Raw genomic sequence first — 19,567 nt, forward strand, 5'->3', positions numbered from 1 at the left:
ATTTCTCAGAATCTGGGCAAGTGACTTCAGTCACGGTTGATGGCACTTTGTAGCACTAGACCCAATATGAGCCTGGACATGTCACTACTGCAGTTGTCTGGTACTCCCGGTCATCTTGGTTTCAGGTAGGTTGGAAATACCACCTCCAGAATAGTTGGGAATTTTGCCTGAATAATGACTGAAGGAACAGGGCCACCCACTGTGGAAAATAGTCTGTTTTGTCATGTTCTGGCATGTCTGATTCTTACCTGACAAAAAGCAATAACTTAGGAGGAGCTTTTGTAATGGAGTACCTATAACGCACACACAGTTCATGTGCTTTGGGAAGAGGCTCCGATTACTTCTTTTTATATTTGAACTGGTTCTGACTCATGCTTAGGGGAGATGAGTAAAACATTCATGCATTTTGGTGTTTTGTTGTGAAACTCTGATTTTCATGGTGTCTTGTAAGCTCCGAATTCAGCACACTTTGCTGAAAGATTCATTAAACCTTGTGAATGTTTTAAACAATCCTGGGCTGATTTATGGTTTTGCGTTGAAAAACCTTTTTTTTTTTTTTTTTCCTTCAAAACCATAATAAAATTGAAACTTCAGTAGCGTAGGTTAAATTTTTCCTTTGAGCGTTCAGGTTTGTTCAAACCCTAAACTCACCTTGTAACTCAAGGTATATTAGAGTTTAGATTATAGATCATATTAGATTATAACTGTATTAAGTGTTGCCTACTGGATGGTGGTTCTTTAAATAAATTTATAGAACGGGAGGAAAGTAAAATAATATATTAATTGGTTGCTGAGACTGAGGTTCTGAGGAGATGAGATGTTAATTTAGGAACAAATCTTTCTAGATTTAGGTCACTCGGGACCTTTGCAGTATTGCCATCCCCAACTATGCAAAAGTCATAAATCCAGGCCTCAAAAATGAACTCTTTAGAAATATGCAGATATTACCTTTGTTTACAGTTTGGTATCTGAGCCTTTAGGGTACACTCAGGTTATATTTTGGGGGCTCTTCTCTGCAACCAGGAGGGCAAGAAATGTACTTTGTTTAAACAAAAGCTTAGGTTCCCTTCAAGGGCTGGGGCATTATCGAGAACACCAACTATTCTGATACTTGTGATACAATTGAAAGAGTTGGTCATGTTGCCATTGCCTCAAATTTCGGTGCCATGAGGGTGTTCCCATTGGAAGTAGAAACTGATGATTTTTGCAGTTTCCTTGTAAACAAGATTGCACCAAAGAAAATACCAAAGTCCTGCTTCTCCAAATGCAGAAGGGACTAAGAACAAAAGGAGTGATTTCTTAGTTTACAGCCTGAAGCCTCGCTGGCCAACAGACCTATAAGCTTTCTCCAGGGCGTACGCTGTGCTCACAGGTACTGCTTGGCTTTCTTGCCTCTGCCTGCCTCTCTCTCTGTTTCTGTTTCTGTGTGTTCTCTCCTTTCCTCTTCCTACCCTTGTCACAATACCCAGTGGAACCCTTTGACCACATAGTGCTAGTTTCTGGGCAGATTCTGTTAGGCCTTGTTTTAGATGTGATCCTTTCCCTTTCTTTACGTATCTTTAATGAAGATCTTGTATCTTGTTCGTGCATCAGTTTGAACGAGATTCTAATTCAACCCATAATAAGGTTTCACCCAGCTCAGTACAATAGTGGGTGCTATAAATCAGCTGCAGTATGAGAGAAACCTGAAAGATACGTACGGTAACTGGACTAGAACAAGAAAAAACTGTTCAGTCAAACTCGCATATTTATAGTGAGTTACATTGTGTCTGAAGACGTAAAAGCGTATCCCTTGGTTACACTTTGGATGTACCCTCCCAGACAATGTACTAGCATTCTACTCACTACGTTTCTGTAGAGTGAACAGTCTTTATAGAGATTCAGACAGAGTTCACTTAGAATGAATTGCACCTGATGGTGCCTTCAAAAATGTTTCAAATGTATCTGCAATGTTGTTGAATCAGAGTTGGTTTGAAGAGTAGATGAAGCAGGTGTACAAAAGTCTATTACAAAAATGTCCTCTCCCTATTTTCTATTATCTATTTAGTTTTGTTGTAAAAATTCTTTTCCTAAGTAAAATGCAGTAAGTTGTCTGACTTCCTGTCTAGACCTATTCCTTTCTTCTGTGACACTGTGCTTGTGTGTTTGGTGGGGTGTATTTTCGTTTCAAGTAAAATTGTAAGACCATTTTTCACCTTAATAGTTTCTCTGAGCTGTCCTGAAGGAGATGGGGGTGGGGAATTTTAAATGGCATCTTGATTTAAAGACAGTTTTTCTGTGACAAAAGAAAAGCCCTGTTCAGTTTACTAAATTATGCCTCTCATTTTTATAATTACTTTCATGTGGTAAAGTACTATAGGAATATTACAGATGAGATACAAATTCCTCTCTCCCTTCTCCTTTTGAGATGGTGCCTTCTTTGTGATCAAATATAACATGCATCTAAAAGCATTAGCCTAATGCTTTTAAGTACCTACGTGCATGAGAAATATAAGCTTTATGCATAGTTATAGTTATTTCAGAAATTCTTTAAGTGTGAATCTCCAGCTGACTTGGCTTCATAAACCCATCAACATGGCTCTCATAGGCACTTAGAGCCTTTAACTAGGCAGTGATCTGCACCCATTGGTCCCAATCATCAGTTAGTACATCCAGATGCTTAGCACAGGCCTGGACGAGGGGAACAAAGGTGGCCCTAAGTAATTTTGAGTTCCCTGGATACAAGTGTCATTGGGGGCCACGGCAATTCCTGGTGTCAGAGCAACCTTGACACTGCTCTAATCTATGATCTGCATCACACAACCTCCATGAGCCATAAGAATCAACGAATGTGGAGGCTGGAGCACATTGAACTCTGGCCATACCTCCTCCCTGCCCCAGATTTCCCCCTTCATTCCACTCCTCATAAATGATAGGCCCCGTATGTTATGGGCTGGCATAAGCTTGCTCTGGCAACTCCACATTGGTGTGTTTTGAGGCCCCATTTAAGTCCCCTCTATGCCCCCCAATAAAGCATTAAAGGGGCCTTAGTGGAACTGAGGGCCAGCTTCATCAAATTCAATGAGAATTTTGCCATTAGTTTTTTTGGGAGGAGTGGGGTGTGTGCATGAAATAGGATCATGCCTATAATACTGTGCAGCATTGGTAGTTCCTATTGTATATTGTGTGTGACAGCCTAGAACATAGCAGTTGCCACCACAACTTGTGTTTTTAGCTGATACTTGAACACCACATTGACCCTAGCTGACTTCAGGATCTTCAGATCAGAAAGGGCATAAATCTTGGAAGATCCACATTAGGAAACCAGAAATGTGGGACAGGTCCAACCTCCAGGGCTGCTCAGACCACACAGAAACATGTTTGAACGAGCAAGATAACGTGCTGCTGTTCAAACGTTTTCCTTGTTGAGACATCACTGTGGCATGGAAGGTTGTGGAGTGGAAGGAGTCTTCATAACAGGGAGGTAATAATTTACCACATCCAACTTTTTGTTGGCCACCTTCACCCAGAGAAACACTTTTCCTCTCCTCCTCTTCCAACTAGATGTGTAAATGGCTAATAATAGCAGAAAGGGTTATTTCCCAATGGCCACTAGCTATTTTGGATATCAAAGTTTATACATTGCAGTTAGTGTAGATGGATTAGCTTTTTAAACTCCTGGGCTTCGAGAAATAATACAATAGCTAAGGGTAGCTTGATACCATAGTGATGAGCACCACACACAAAGAGCTTTTGCGGTTGGCAGTTGCAAAATACACTGTTCTCTGAAGTACTGAATTGAAACATTTTAAAAAATAACAAACTTACGGTGCATGGCATTTGGTGACCTTTATATTGCTATTGATCTTATAATTTTATCCTGATGCTAATCCTCTGTAAAAGTGTTTATATTCATCTCTCTCTATCTTACAGGAAAATGTCATCAACATCTAGATATGGCAATAAAAGTATTTAAAAAAAAATTTTTTTTTGATTGCAAGGCAACCAACTAAATAAGTAAATAGAAAGCCCCATTTGCAGCACCTAGAACCTGATGTGAATTGGCCTTCCTTCTGCCATGAGTTTTACTTATGGTATTGCAGGGGTAAGTAGTAATGAAGAATATGGCTGTATGTGGAATTATGGAATGTTTGTGTGCGAGGAAGATTGGCCTAGCCTAGAATTTGGGAGACAGGTTCAAGTCCCTTCTCTGTGCCTCAGTTCACCTTCTGTAAAACAGGGGAAATAGCACTTTTCTACCTTGCAGTGCTTTTGTGAGAATAGAGGAAGATTTGGAGGTGCTTGGGCACTATGGTGAATGGGACCACACAAGTATCTAAGGTTGTATTCACATAGCCCATTTTCTTTTGTTCAGTGATTTCATATCAAAATACTGCATTAGCATCTTCCATACAATTGTATCCACCAAAATTATAAGCTAAATAATGCAGTTACAAAGTTAAAATATAATTATACTAGCAAAGATAGTGATAAAATAAGAGGGATGGACAGGGGAGAAATGTATTTTCAGCTGATGGATCTAAAAATAGTGAAAGCAGTAGAGGAGCAATAACGTGTGTGCATATGTCCTTTTCTGAGATGTTGCACTGCTGGAATCTCCTGGAAGATTTCTGTATTAGGTTCTACATTGCCCTGGTGGTATCCTTCTCCAAAAAGCAGTAGGAAGTTGAAGTTTTTGGAGCTCTGATCTGATGTTTTCCATGTTGCAAACTCTGGCCTGAGCCAAAACCTTTAAGAATTTTTATTGAATGTGGTAGGCACATGCCAGTTCTCTGCAGGCTTCCAAAATATTATGTTTGGAATTAACTATCTGCAAGAGACCAGGATATTCACCTACAGAGCTGAAGGGTAATGTCTCTCAAGAAGTGTAACCACTTGAAATCAGTCACTGTGAGCTAATATGGATCCCTCCCTTACCCACACATGTTTGTCTATGTTTGGAGAAGAACTAGTCACTTAGCTCCACTGCTTAATTCTTTAACTGTGTCTTCAACAAAAACAATAGACCATAATCAACTCAATGCCATTACAAATACCATCTGTAAATTTGTTTCAATTTATGTAGTTGGTCCAGTTTATACCAATGTCCATTTCAGGATTAGGCCCTTTCCTTTCAAAATCTAAGGGACAAATGTTATGCAGCACCTTTTTAAAATGGAAGACCATGTTGATTCTGGTCATTTCCTTTTCACTCATTGTCCTTTTCTTCCTTTGCTGCCTTTTCCTTTAATGCACTTTAGTGTCTCTTGAAGATGTGATTATTTCCCCCCCCCCCCACCCCAACCTGGATTTTCACATGAATAAGAGTAAAACCACATGGAAGCAGAGTCAGAATGAGCTCTACCCTGACATCTGGTGCTGAGCTGTGGAAAAGGACTTCAGGGGCTGATCTCGTTTGCATGGGCACACCCACCCTGCGTAGCATGATGGACTGCTTGCCCAAATGGTCACTTTGGCTGCTGTGGGATCCCCAGTCTCTCTGTTGTTGGGGCAGTAGTAATAAAGCGTGGTTATCCTAGATTCATAGATATTTAGGTCAGAAGGGACCATTATGATCATCTAGTCTGACCTCCTGCACAACGCAGGCCACAGAATTTCACCCACCACTCCTACAAAAAAACCTCACACCTATGTCTGTGCTATTGAAGTCCTCAAATCGTAGTTTAAAGACTTCAAGGAGCAGAGAATCCTCCAGCAAGTGACCCGTGCCCCATGCTACAGAGGAAGGCGAAAAAACCTCCAGGGCCTTCCAATCTGCCCTGGAGGAAAATTCCTTCCCGACCCCAAATATGGCGATCAGCTAAACCCTGAGCATATGGGCAAGATTCATCAGCCAGATACTACAGAAAATTCTTTTCCGGGTAACTTGGATCTTACCCCAATCTAATAATAAGGACAGTAGAACTATACTTGGCATTTTATGACAGAAGGACTTGCCCTCAACTAAGTAGCACTCGTTAGGCAAGGGACATGGGTTCCAAAACCCAGGGAATTGAGAGAGGCTGGGTACAGGTATGTGTACCTGGTAGTGTAGGCCCCTTCTGAGGGCCCTAAACGCTACTTTGACCCCTCCTCTCTCCACAGTGTAATAGAGCAATTTTGGCTCCATTAGGAGTCTTGTTATATGCTGCAGAGCTGAAATCACTGACACCAAGGTCTAAGCATTAGACCTACTTTGGGCTAGTGGTGCACCAGCACTGAGGCTTCCTCCCTACTACCAGCTAAAAATCTGAGAGTTGAAATCACTAAAGAGCTGAAGTTGCTGAGAGCTGTGTTAAGTGGGGGGGGATGGACTGAAGACAAGTTGGTGAGTGGACAGCAGGATGGCGAGAGCGGAGAGGAGCGGACAGCTAGTGGAGAGGAGCAGAGTGGAGTGGATAGCAGGACAGCTAGCGGAGAGACGTGGCTGGTGGTGAAGACTGCAGCAGAACCCCATGGAGAGGCGTGGCACTTGGCCATTGACCCGAACAGCAGAGCATATAAGATGCCCCCCATACCTCCCTCTACTTCCACCCAGGCTGGGAGGTAAACTCTGAAGATGAACTTCTGAACTCTGGGGGGCTGCACTGACCAAGGACAGAAACGGGGGTGGGGGGGTGTATTTTGCTCATGGTTGGTGTTATGAATCCTGTTTGTTGTGTTTCCCCAACATAATGCCGCTTTGTTTCCCTCCTTTATTAAAAGGCTTTTGCTACACTCAGACTCTCTGTGCTTGCGAGAGGGGAAGCATTGCCTCTTAGAGGCGCCAGGGGGGTGGTATGTAATTGTCCCAGGTCACTGGGTGGGGGCTCGAGCAGGCTTTGCATTGTGTTATTGAAAAGGAACCCCTAGATACTGAACCTGGCCCTTGTTGCTGCCAACTCCGACGGGCAGAAGGGTTACCCACAATTCATATTTCCACTTTTCTGGTCTTGTCTCCCTGCCCCGTGGCTTCCCAGCCTAGGAGCTGGACTTGCTAACCACTTCTGGGGCGCAGTGCAGAGCCAGGACAGGTAGGGAGTAGCCTGCCTTCGACCTGTAGCACTGCCAACTGGACTTTTAACGGCCCGGTTGGCAGTGCTGACCAGAGCTGCCAGGTTCCCTTTTCAACTGGGTGTCCCAGTCAAAAACCAGACACCTGGTCACCCTAGAATATACTAAGGATAATGTTTTGCCACAAATTATTCAAACAAAAGGAAAGATATTTGTGAAATATACCTGTAAGCACATTCTCACCTGTGACTGGAGTATAAGGTTTTGAAATGCAGACAAAGGGAATATGCCTAACTTCTCATTCATGAACCAGGCCCCCTCAGATACAATTGCATTTTTAATATGATGTACACCAAGGATATTAACCCTAATTCAATAAGGTCTATCTTAATTCAACAAAGTTAATCTTAATTCCATACAGTTTGTTCAGGATACTGTCAGTCTGTTACACATTTCATTTGTTAATGAATTGCATGATGTGGAGGAGTGAAACCCATGTAATGCTTTTCTCATTTATATTTTAAGTTAGAAAACTAACACTGTTTAGATTCAAGTATGCTTGTTTAATGCATAATTCCACAGATAAAGGATAAAAAAAAAAAAGAAAAAAAAGCTATGATCTAGTCTCTTCCAGCATTGAGCCATAATTCAGCAAACGTATCCAGTTCAGGAAAGCACCTAAGTACTTGCTTAACTTTGAAATAGGTGCTTAAATCCGATGGACTTTAATAGGGTTTAAGCACCTGCTTAAAGTTAAACAGGGAACAGGGATGGAAATGGATTTAAGCACATGCCGAAGTACCTTGCTGAACTGAAGCCTTATTTAAAAACATGTCTCAGTGTATTATATTTTGAAATATAGGTGTATTTAAAGTCTCCTTGCTTTCTGGTTCTGACTAGCTAGATACATCTAAGTCTGACCTCTAGACACAGCATAAACTTTACAGTCATTGGATGATATCAGCCACTCCCTATGACATTCTATGTAATGAGAAGCATGCCAACATGACTAGGAAAGGGATGTTTATATCTATGACAGAGGATGTAGTGGTTTTCCCATGGAAGACGTCGAAATTTCAGACACAATTTCCTGAATTTTAGCAGTTAAGACATTCCTGAACTCACAATTATTCCCTAGTTCTCTGTTTCTCTAGAACTTTGTCCTAGAATTACAGTTTAAAACATTACCCACAAAAGACACTATGCTTTAAATTGCTGTGTATGAATCTTGTTTATCCTTTTTTGTTCTCTACCTTCATTCAAGTTTCATTCTTATTTAAAACTAGACTACCTTTAAAACACTAAAATGTTCAAGAAGAAACAATCCTTCCTGGGATGAAAGAATGATCCAGCAGGTGACTTCCATCTGAGGCTGCAGGAAAAAAAGGAACAAATGATGACTGACTTTGTTACAGCTGTTCAATCTAGCCCAGAGGATGGATGGCTTAACAAAGTTAACGTGGCCATGAGCAGAATTCAAAAGTTATTGCTTTTCTCTAGAGAATGACTTTAGGCCAAGTTGTATCATCAAAAGCTTTGGTTGACAGATGCTCAGCTGAAATTGATGGTTTGAGCCACCTAAGATCTTACAGGTTTTTTTGTTCTACTGGAGATGTCAATGGTTCTGCAGCTTCCAGGAGCAAATCTCTATGACTAAACAATAAAACTACAAAATGCTAATTGCCCTGGAAGCTACAAACACAACACATCAAGCGACATGGTCACATGTTCCCATCACTTTACATCAGCACCAACAGCATTTGGCTTACCTATGCCGTACTATTGCAGTCTGGATGAGATGATCACAACATCACCTGCTGCCACTTACAGTGTAATGAAACAAAAAGCTGATAAAGACCCACATGCTTCTTGCATCATCTGTAGGATAGATCAGACGGGTACTACTGTATCTTAATGAGAATTGGTTGAGGAATACCCACGCAATGGCTCTTCTGTCATGTCATATATAGGATGCCTCACCAATTTATGTGGAGAAAAAAGTTGCCACAGCTGTGCTTTTCTATTAACTTAATGAGGGACAGAGACAAGTAAGAAACCATCTTGGAATATTTCTACTAGAAGACAATAAAAGAAAAAAAGTAAAACAACAAAGACTGGCTCTACTAGCCAGGAGAACTTCCTGCTATGTATCCTGGGACCGACATGGCTACCGCTACACTCCATACTGCTTCCTGTACTGTTTTCAAAGCTGTTAAGAAATGTGGTTCAATGTCTAGAGCAGCAGCAGTGGTCTAGATTGTGTCTTTAACACCACACTCTGCTGGATAATTACACATCGGACAAACACACTCTTTCATAGGGTGGAGCTGCTTGTTTCACTCACAGGTAGGGGTCTGTGTCTGAGGTTAAATAGCTTCTGTAACTCTGGAAATTCCATCTGTCTATTCACTGTATGTATTTCCAAAATAATAGTTAATAGAAGTTAACCATGTGTTTGTGGTATTGAGGGAGCCTATTTAATGTTTCTCTTTCCCTGTTCTTTAGTGGTTTACCCAGGCTTTAGGTAGATCAGAATCACGCCATTAACAGTGTCTTATGGGACAGGACTACCTGAGCTGTGCCTTTTAGCCATGAACCTAAACTGGTCTTAGCCTCTGAGGCTAAGGAATAATAGACCTCTCCTGGGGACAGACAAGGCATATCCCCCAAAGCAGACTAAAACCAGAAGTATACTTAAATAAAGGAAAATGTATTAGAAAATTGACTCAAGTTCAAAGATGTAGGGAACAAAACATGCTTAGGTCTAAGGCTGCATCCAGCCTTGCCTAAGTAGGCCAGAAGCTCTGAATTTACAGTAAAGAAGTAGAGTATGACTTCTGATTCATAAAACACTCAGCTTGCGTCTGTTCTTCTTTGTCAGGGTCTTCTCTCTCTGACTGTTAAATCTGCCCACTGCTACTGGTAGCCACCTAACCAACCTCTCGTATCCATACTGATTGGCCCTATACTCTCCTTTGGGTGACTTACTGTACATTCTTCCTACTTCCCCACCTGAGGGACATTAGGATATGTTCACACCGCAATAAAAAACCTACAGCACCAAGTCTCAAAGCCCTGGTCAGTTGACTTGGGCTTGTGGGACTAAAAATAGAAGTGTAGACATTCTGGCTCAGGCTGGATCGTGGGTTCCGAGACCCACCCTCCTTGTGGGGTCTCAGATTGTGGGCTCTGTGACAGGTTCTCCCCTGGGGTGCCACCTGAAACAGGGGTTACCACTGAGCCCTTTGACCCACCAGCCTGGGCTCCCTCTCTCACTGGGCTGCTGTGAGATGCTGCAGGCCCACTCCCGGTCCTACACTTCCATCAGCAGTAACACAGCATTAACCCAGCTACAGTTACATACAGGCTCTCTGACCATTCACTGCATGAAGCAACAGTCAAAAGGCTACAGCCAAGGTAACTCTCAGCTCCCCAGCCGCGCACCCCCTCTGGAGCATAACCCCAAAATTATACCGTCTTGCAGTGCACAGGGATTTGTACAGTGTAAGCTCATAGAGTTTGCCCCGCCTCAATTTGGAGAGGAATATATAACAGCCTTTGCCCCTTGATCTAGGGTTTCCTATGCATTTCACTCAAACTCACTGGTTTAGATAAAGCAAAAACAAGTTTATTAACTACAAAAGAGAGATTTTAAGTGATAGCAAACAGATTACCTAGTAAATTAACAAATGGCAAACTAAGCCTAAAATATTAGAAAGATAGGATATGAATTAGCAAATTCTTACCCTGCTGATGCAAGCAGGCTGCAGTTTCTTAAGACACAAGCTACACCTGCTGTACAGCTTGGAATCTCCCAGTTTTCATACACCAGCTAGAAATCCCTTTAGCCTGGGTCCAGCACTTCCCCCAGTTCAGACTATGTTCCTCGGGTGTTTCCAGGAATCATCTTGTGTGGGGAGTGAAGAACAACAGATGATGTCACTCCCTGCCTTATATAGCTTTAGCATATGGCCGTAACCCTTTGGCCAAAACTCAGTTTGAGGGGAAAAAAATGACATCCCAAGATAGAGGCCAGAGTTATGTGGCCTGGTTACATGTCCTTGCATACATTGCTGAGTCATAGCAGCCATTACTTACAGGATCTCTGGAGTATTCTCAGGAAGGTTAAGTTCTTCCAGGGTCCACTGTATTTCCTGATGGGCCACCAGCACTGTCTGGCTTCTTCATTTTTGTACCAGAAAGGCTAGTTGTGGGTGTCACCCAGAGTAAGCATGATTGAAATACAGATACATAGTCAGTATTCCTAAATTTAGATACAAAAATGATACATGCTTACAAATAGGATAATCATATTCAACAAATCATAATTTTTCCAGTGACACCTCACATGACCTGCATGTAGAAACGGCGTCATAATTATGCCATAATCATATCATAATAATAATATCACTATGAAGAATATGTGGTGCAGTGTCACAGCGGGGTCTCAGATCCTGGGCTCCAGCCTGAGCCCAAATGTCTATATTACAATTTTATAGCCCCGAAGCATGAGCTAGTAATAGCCATATTGCGCATCTCTTACTGCAGTGTAGATGTACCCTTAATCCATTGCCGTGCTTAAAGAGATTCTGAGCTATTAGATTTAATCACTTCAAGTTACGTTTGGGGCACTCCAGTTGCTTGTTCAGATTGCTTCAATATACAATGTTAATGGGTCACTATTCAGGCCAGTTAGCTTGCTGCCCTGCCTTTCCAACCAGATCAAATAGCTAATATAGCAGTATAGTTAATTACAGAAATATTGCCCTACAAAATTGCTTTCCTATTTCTATTTCTCTAACAAATAGGGCACCTCTTAGTCACTATTCAATGTCCCAGATGATACAAATAAAGTATCATCTTCATTGAACTGCATCCAGGCCATAAATGGCTGAAATATCCTGTTCAGACAATCATAGAAGTTTCCTCTGACCTTAATCTGTCACACACACACACCCCATCTGACCTGCTGGATAACACAGGCCTTACACCCAGTGATTACTGCAAGTGAAATTGAAAATGGAAAGGAACTACTTTGTATCTGATTCTCTTCTCATTTACATGGATGTAAAGCAGGAGTAACTCAACTGAAATAAAATGAGTTACACTGTAGTAAAACCAATGTGAGATAAGAATCAATCCTAATTTAAAGCAAGACATAATCAAAAATGAAACACTTGACCCAGGAATGGTCCAGTAAAGCAAATACATGTGAGGCCAGATCCTATTCCCATTGAATGGGAGAGCAGATCCTCAACATGCACCTTTGTCCTGAAACCATTTGCTTTCGAAGAACAAACACAGGAATTTGCCATGTCAATAAATATCCATCCCCATGAACTGCACAGTGAAACTTAATCACTGATGGACCCATTCACATCTCAAAATGCTCTCTTGTTGACATCGCTGTGCATGGCTTACTAAATTCAGCTCTTTCTGTAGACTTCCATCAAGCCTCTGATTCAGTGCACTGAGAATGGGTCTGCAGAGACAACTCTGCATTCTTAGAAATAGTGTAATTGATAGAGCTCTATAATGGAACAGAAGGCTGTGTTTGAGGCAGTGACAGATACACCACATGGTTTCCTGTCTCCATGGAAGTTCAGCAAGACTGCATTTTGTCACAGTTGTTCAATATCTGCACTGACTGGTTGATTCATAAGTTTGAGGAGGCAGCTGCTGTCATTGAGCTGAATACCATTCTGCTTTCAGATTCTGACTGTGTTGATATTGTCTTGTTGGCTCGTCTGGTAAATCATTGCAGCTGATGGTGGATTTGGTTGAGCAAGAAGCAGCGTGCATTTGTCTGGTTATTAATCAGAATAAAACAGTTCCTGGCCATTACCATCAAGAAGCCTCCAGCTCCAATATTAACTGTATAAATGGGACATTGAGCTGGTGGCAACGATCAAATACTTGGGCAGAATCATAGACCGTTCTGGAGGATGCTTGCAAAATGTAGATGCTCATATAACAGAAGATGCTGCCATATTTCAGGACCTTTTATGGCCTCTGTGGGGACATCATGACATCAAGCTTGCAACAAAGCTGCAGATCTATAGAACCACAGTTATATAAACTCTGTATCAATGCTGCCTCCATCAGCACTGGCTTAGTTTCGGTAGCTACCTTAGTACAGACATTGGAATGAAAGACCAATGAATTGCAAAGCATGTGCATCAAGAAATGCTGCAGAGCTGGTGATCACATGGGCTCCAAAAAACCTTCAGTGGCATGATAAGATTGCTGGCATTACGAACTGAATAACTAGCCAAACCACCATAAGGAGCTAGCCAGAGATCGATCTGGTTGATCCTTGATCTGCAAGGAGGCACGTCCCTTTGGGATTTGCCAGGATGATCCATTAGGTAATGAATGGTCACACGAGAGCTATTGAAATTTGTGTAGTGTGCATGCTGTCTCTCCCATGCAATGCATACTGGGAGTGATGCAGCCACTACTTTAATCTAATCTCAGTCCAGAAAGTATGTAGTTTACAACAGAATATTTACACTTATTTTTGCCATGCAGAAACGAACCAGTAGTCCGACTACTCCAGTATTCTGTCCTTGACAATGATCAATGGCAGATGCTTCACAGGAAGGCATTAGAACCCTCAAATCCTGCCTATCCAGTCCCCTAAGTGCAGTTTTGGCTATCAGGAGATCCAGGTCCTGCTGCAGACTTCCTGTGCGACACTGGGCAAGTCACATAACTTTTTTGTGGCTCAATTTTTCCCGGCTTGCAAAATGAGAATAATAATTACCTACCTCACTGGAACCTTATAAAAATTTTAATTCATTCATGTTTTTAAAGCACTTTGAGATCCACAGTGGAAGGTTGTCTACAAGTATAGTATAAAATTGTATTTCTTTATTATTACGCACCCAATTGTACAATACTATCATGGGGGGGGGGGGGGAGGGAAGAAAACTTCCTTACCTCTACTGGTAGTTAATTTTTGAATACACTAATATGAAATTGAAAGTGTCCTCACTCCCTAAGTTTCAGGGTAACTAGAGTAAATGTCATTTCTGTTCTTTTATTAAAAATATTCTTCAATAAATATCAAGGGTGACAGCATATTATAAAGAGTCCTTTAAAAAGTCTGCAGTTATGGATAGTCCTCCACTTGTGGATTCTATTCTTGTCCAGATAAATGTTTCCAACTATTACTCTTGGCAAATTCTATGCAATATTAACTGCAGGGGCTCATACAGTAGGAGAGACCCGTTAATAAACTTGACAAGTATGGAGTTCTACGCTGGATCAGTTATATCAAATCCATTTATATAAAACAAACGCCAAATTAATTAGTTTTGAAAACTACCTGCACACCTGAAAACAGCTAGATGTTTTCAGCAGGTATCCATTATGTATAGTATCCCTACCGGATTCTTACCTGATGATAATCAAAGGAATGAAATATACTAGGAAAGCAACCACAGTCATGTAGGGTATCCAGTAGGAGTCATCAGGCCAGACGGCCCAGCACTGCACTTCCCCATTGGATAGCTGCCGTTTCTCAAATATAATCAGAGTCGGAATCGAAAACAGGAAAGAGAGGCTCCATGCCACCATGCTGAGAATTTTTGCCTGCCTTTCTGTTCAACAAATCCAAACAGATTTTTGTTAGCATAGGTCCTGGCCCTTCTGTGATGTTTCTTTGGACATATACATCAGCCTAAAGAAAAGATGAGTAGGGGGGAATTCTAATTTCCAGGCTGATGCTGAAAATGGAAGGAGCTTTTCAGCTAATTTTATGACTGAAATTTTTGATTTCTTTGTCACTTTTGTGACAGAAGTCAATTGATGAAGAAGTCAAGTGCTATGTCAAAGACCCAGGTTACTGGCAACAAGTCAGAAATATAAGCTTTGAGAAATACCACCTAGACAAAAAAGTTTCTTCGATGGTATGGACTTGTGCAGAAGTGCTCACTTGCCTGGGCAAAGCAAGGTTGAGGTCAACACCATGGCACGTCAAAAACAAAAGAAGCCTTCACCCCGCAGGTGGCAGAGGAAGGATGTTGTTATGACTTTAACCAGCACTGCAAGATGCAGATACTGGTGTTAATTTTGAGAGACTGGGCCAGTTAGTCAATGGAGCTACACTGACTTACAGCAGCCAAGGATCTCACTTACTCAGAATGCTGGAGGATTGCAGGAAGGAAGTTCTATAGGAAAATCATATCTCAGACTGCCTAGGCACTCACATATTTTGACAAGTGTTGTTCTAAATCCCCAGATGACTGACTGTATGCGGAAGTAGAAAATCCCATTACATTGTGCCCAGCAGGAGGCTATTTTTAAAATCTATACTCCTTGAAGCTCAATCGTTTCAAAAGAGCACTATAAAAGTAAATAGAAGCATTTAAAAAATTTTTGGAGGCCTCCAACATCAGCTATAATATTTACCCTTACTTTTAAATGTTACACATGATCAGCACAATCGAAGCTTGGTTATCTAAAGTGCTTTGAGGCAGATTTTCCACAAGCTCTGTTCTCCCTTCCAGAAAGTGACACATTTTAAGTAAAAGTGCTTCTAACTCACGACTGAGTAAGGACCTCCTCAGGATTTGGCACTGAGTTTGGGCTCAGATCCAAAAGAGAGAGTGACTTCCTGAGTGAACACCCTCTGATTTCAAGGAGGTCACTCATGAATCCAGCCATCACTAGCTGATCCAAGCTTATCTGTTTCTCGCATACAAACATAATCCCCTGCCTCCCTTTAGCAGATTTGTTCTGAAATAAGGCACAGAGAATAAAAGCTTGAAAATTGAGTGGGTTTGTATAGTGGTAAGCAGCCAAACATCATCTCTCTCCTGCACTTCACTACAAAGATGAGATCTACCAGTATTGATTAGAGCCTAGTATAGGACAGGTTGAGTATTTAAAAATAGCCTGGACGTTACTCAAAAATCACTCTGCTTTTACTACAGAATAAATCAGCCTCAAACAACCAGAGCAGGAGCTGTTCAGCCAGCTTCAATAGCAGACTAATTTAGAGGGAAAAGTCTTAGACATGCCAGAGGCAGCAAATTATGTTCTCCACTAGTCTCTGAAACTCATTATTTAAAAACCAGAAACACGGAACTTAAATATGTATTTAAAGAAAACGGAGGCAAAAAACCTGTTGAAAAATGGGTCTAAGCTAGTAAGAGCTCATTCTGTTTACGTGAACATAGAGAAAGCAGGGAACTATATTTGTCCTGATTCTCCACTGCTTTGCTCCTTGTGTTGTACAAAGGAGGTGTACAGTGCCATCAAATGCACTCTGCGTTCACTTTGCACATACATAAATGACAATGAAAGGTGCAAGGCAGTGGAGAATCATCTGAGCTCCTGCATTTTAAAGGGTTTTCCTTTTATTGCCCCCTGTGTGTTTATTTAGGTACCTTTTAAAAATGCCAAACATCCAGGTTGGTAGAACATTTTCCACTAAAATGAAAACAAGCTGTAGGTGCTCCCCACACTGAAAGAAATCCCCAACCTTTATTTTGGTGCCTAGTTCCAGCACCCACATTTTAAAATATTGTCCTTCGGCTGACCAGTGATCCAGCAAGTCTGTGTCTAGTCAAGTATCTTAACATCACAGGGCTTTCAGAAGCAGCACCATCTACAACCTGGATCTGCAGAAACATCTATGTAAAGTGTCTTAGACAAAGAAGAAACACCATTGTAACTGTTAATGTTTCACTTCCTTATATTCTCAGAAGACCTGCGCTCATACATTCATACAGGGTCTTTTGCAATGCTCTTATTTCCCAAAATAACAAGTATCTCTCCATTAACGTCTGAAGCATATAATTTCCTCTCAGTAGGAGTACAGTTTGCTGCCCTCCTGCTCTAAATTCAGAAGTATTGATATGTGGTTCAAGCTGTTCCTGAACAATGTTCTCCTGGGTCTAGAAAATAGAACAAGAATCCATCTTGTCTTGCCATGGGGAGTACTTCTGTGTTTCCTTTTAATGATGTAACTTACAGTGCCAACCTGTTTAGGAAATGTAATTAGTACAAACTGCTTTCTTGGTCATTTCTAGCAGCTTTCCCATCACAAGCACTGACTTCCAGATTTCCCCGGGGGTGCTCCACCCCCCAGGTCCCACCCCCACTCTGCACGGAGGCTCCTGCTATAACCCACACATTGTTGTAAGTGCCTCTTCCTGATGGACCCAGCTTTTCTGTCACTTGGAGACGTATACTTAAAGCTGTGTGCAGCCACCTAGCACGTGGCTTGCTGTCTGCTGTGGACTGATGAGACTCCAGCCCCTAGATTCCTTGTGACCTCTTCAGTGCCAGATGCATGCATCTCCCATCTGTTGTCAGTTCTTTAGTGTGGGCCTCTGTGCAGGCGTATTTCTGTGTACTACAAAGCACAGGCACAACAAAAGGTGCGGTCAAGTGCCACAGGGTCAACTGCACAGAACTGTTGGCTCATCACTTGTGATTGGGAGCCACAGATGGCAAATCACAGCACTGTTGGCAGAACTGGAGTTTCTGATTGAGCTTTTACTGAATGTATGTATGTATTTATTGTTTTGGTAATGACTGGATTCCTAATCTTTGCGTGAACCCCTGGAAAGGGGACTTGTTCACTTACGACATTCATCTCAAGACCTACAAGTCTCCCGATTACTCTTTTTCCTGGTAATGACTCCTGTGTTTGACAGAAGTGTGTTTTTGGCAGCGCTTGAGAGGATCCTTCAGGGAAATTATAATATATACCCCCTGCAGTTGGTCCTTAATTAATACTGGATGACTTACTTTTGCACATTATGAGCCTCAAAGGCTAACGTTGAGGCTCATGGTGTGCACTTGGCAAGTCCAATGAGATTCTGATTGAGAAGGCGCAATGAGAGATGCTGCTAATACCTTTTCGAAGCCAAGAGTCATAGTTAGTGTATTTCAGAAAGTTTTAGTGGCTTTCAGTAGCAACAGCTTGGGATACAAACTAACATAATTGTTTGGGGGACAAGGGGTTATTCATGCATTCATTCTTTCCCAATCAGATGTTCAGGGGAGAGATGCTGGCAGGCTAGACACCAGCTGTTGCCCAGGCTACGGGCATTGGCTAAAAACTGACAAACTCATAGCTGGCGATCAGACCAGTTCATCTGTGTTAGTTTTGCTCAAAACAGGTATTAGTCTTGTAAGAATGTATTTAGGGTTTAGACTCTATGGAATGCTTGTAAATTGCTGCATGTGTTAATCTCATTTGTAATGTCAATGTTCCCTGCTATAATAAAATATGTAAGTTTTGCTTTCTAACTTTGAAATTGTTTGCTCTGAACTTGTGAACCCTGATCCCCCTCCCACCCTCTGAACCGCTCGGTCCCAGCCCAGAGCACCCTCCTGCACCCCTAATCCCTCATCCCCAACTCCACTGCAGATCCTGCACCCTCAACCGGCGCCCTCACCCCCCCACACACACACCCCAACCCCCTGCCTCAGTCTGGAGCCCTCTCCCGCACCTTGAATTATTTCTGGCCCCACCCCAGAGCCCACCCCCCCCCAGCCGGAGCCCTCACACCCTCCTGCACCCCATCTCCCAATTTTGTGAGCATTCAGGGCGCGTCATACAATTTCCATACCCAGATGTGGCCATCGGGCCAAAAGATTTGTCCACCCTGGTATATACGGTGACCATATTTCCCTATGCTGAGTATGGGACACCTGGGAAAATTACTCGTATTCAAGCAAGTTCAACAGAAATCCATCAGAAGTATGCAGTACAAATGTTCAAATTAACATCAGTTTGACTGAGCCCCAGTTAAAAAGAAATACTGAATCATTGGATTCTTTTTATTTTCCTTCTTATCTTTAAGGCTTTAGGGTTCACGGGGGAGAGGTGACAAACACATTCTCGTACACCTCTCTGACACGTGTGTGTGTGTGTGTGACCGACTGACCCGACCAGAGCTGCTTCCAGCCACAAGGAGGGAGTGATGACCTGGCCTGTGTCTTTGCAGAGCTCATCTTCTTTCCCTCACCCTCCGCTCCCCTGTGCAGCTTGACCCTTCCTGCTCGCACCAGGTTGAAAGGCAGCTAACCCTTCCAGGCTGCTGCTGACCACCGACATAACCCAGCTGCCTCCTATCCCCCGGCTACAGTGCAGGCAGGAAGGGGTTAAGGCCGCATTGTGCACCAGGACCCCTGACTGCAGGGGCTTCAGCCAACCAGGCCAGAGAGGTGGCTCAGCAGGGGAGGGTGCCTAGGCGATGGCACAGCCCCCCAGTTCCTGGGGTGAAGAGGGTGCCAAGCCCTTGCCCATGGGGCTGCTGTGGAGCTTGTAGGTTCCAGGGTGTGAACAGGCTGGAAATCTCCCACCACTCCAGAGCTTAGCTGAGCTGCAGAGAAGCTTCCCCGTGCCAGCGCTGTGCAGCGCCCCGGGCTGGAGGGTCTTGGGCTTTCCTGGGTGCTGGCCCAGCCAGAGGCAGTGGGGGAAGGAAAGAGCCTGCCGGCCAGGGGCTGGTTCTCCACACAGTGCTGGGAGTGGGACACGCCCCTCTGGGAGGGCATATGGAGGAGCAACAGGGTTGGGGGGGGTGGGGAAAGGAGCTAAGCAGGGAGAGGACAGCAAGGGGGGGGCACATAA

The 19,567-nt window shown here is 42.7% G+C and overlaps 1 protein-coding gene across 1 annotated transcript in view; it reads right to left on the bottom strand.

Moving 5' to 3' along the window:
* NPSR1 (neuropeptide S receptor 1) overlaps window positions 1-19,567 on the bottom strand; it is a 44,324-nt gene that overhangs the window by 16,321 nt on the left and 8,436 nt on the right. The window contains exon 3 of the mRNA XM_037891550.2: window positions 14,375-14,576. Coding sequence (XP_037747478.1) covers window positions 14,375-14,576 — 202 coding nt within the window. The remainder of the gene's footprint in view (window positions 1-14,374; window positions 14,577-19,567) is intronic.

The sequence above is a fragment of the Chelonia mydas genome, chromosome 2 (assembly GCF_015237465.2).
Source record: "Chelonia mydas isolate rCheMyd1 chromosome 2, rCheMyd1.pri.v2, whole genome shotgun sequence".
NCBI classification, from domain to species: domain Eukaryota; kingdom Metazoa; phylum Chordata; order Testudines; family Cheloniidae; genus Chelonia; species Chelonia mydas.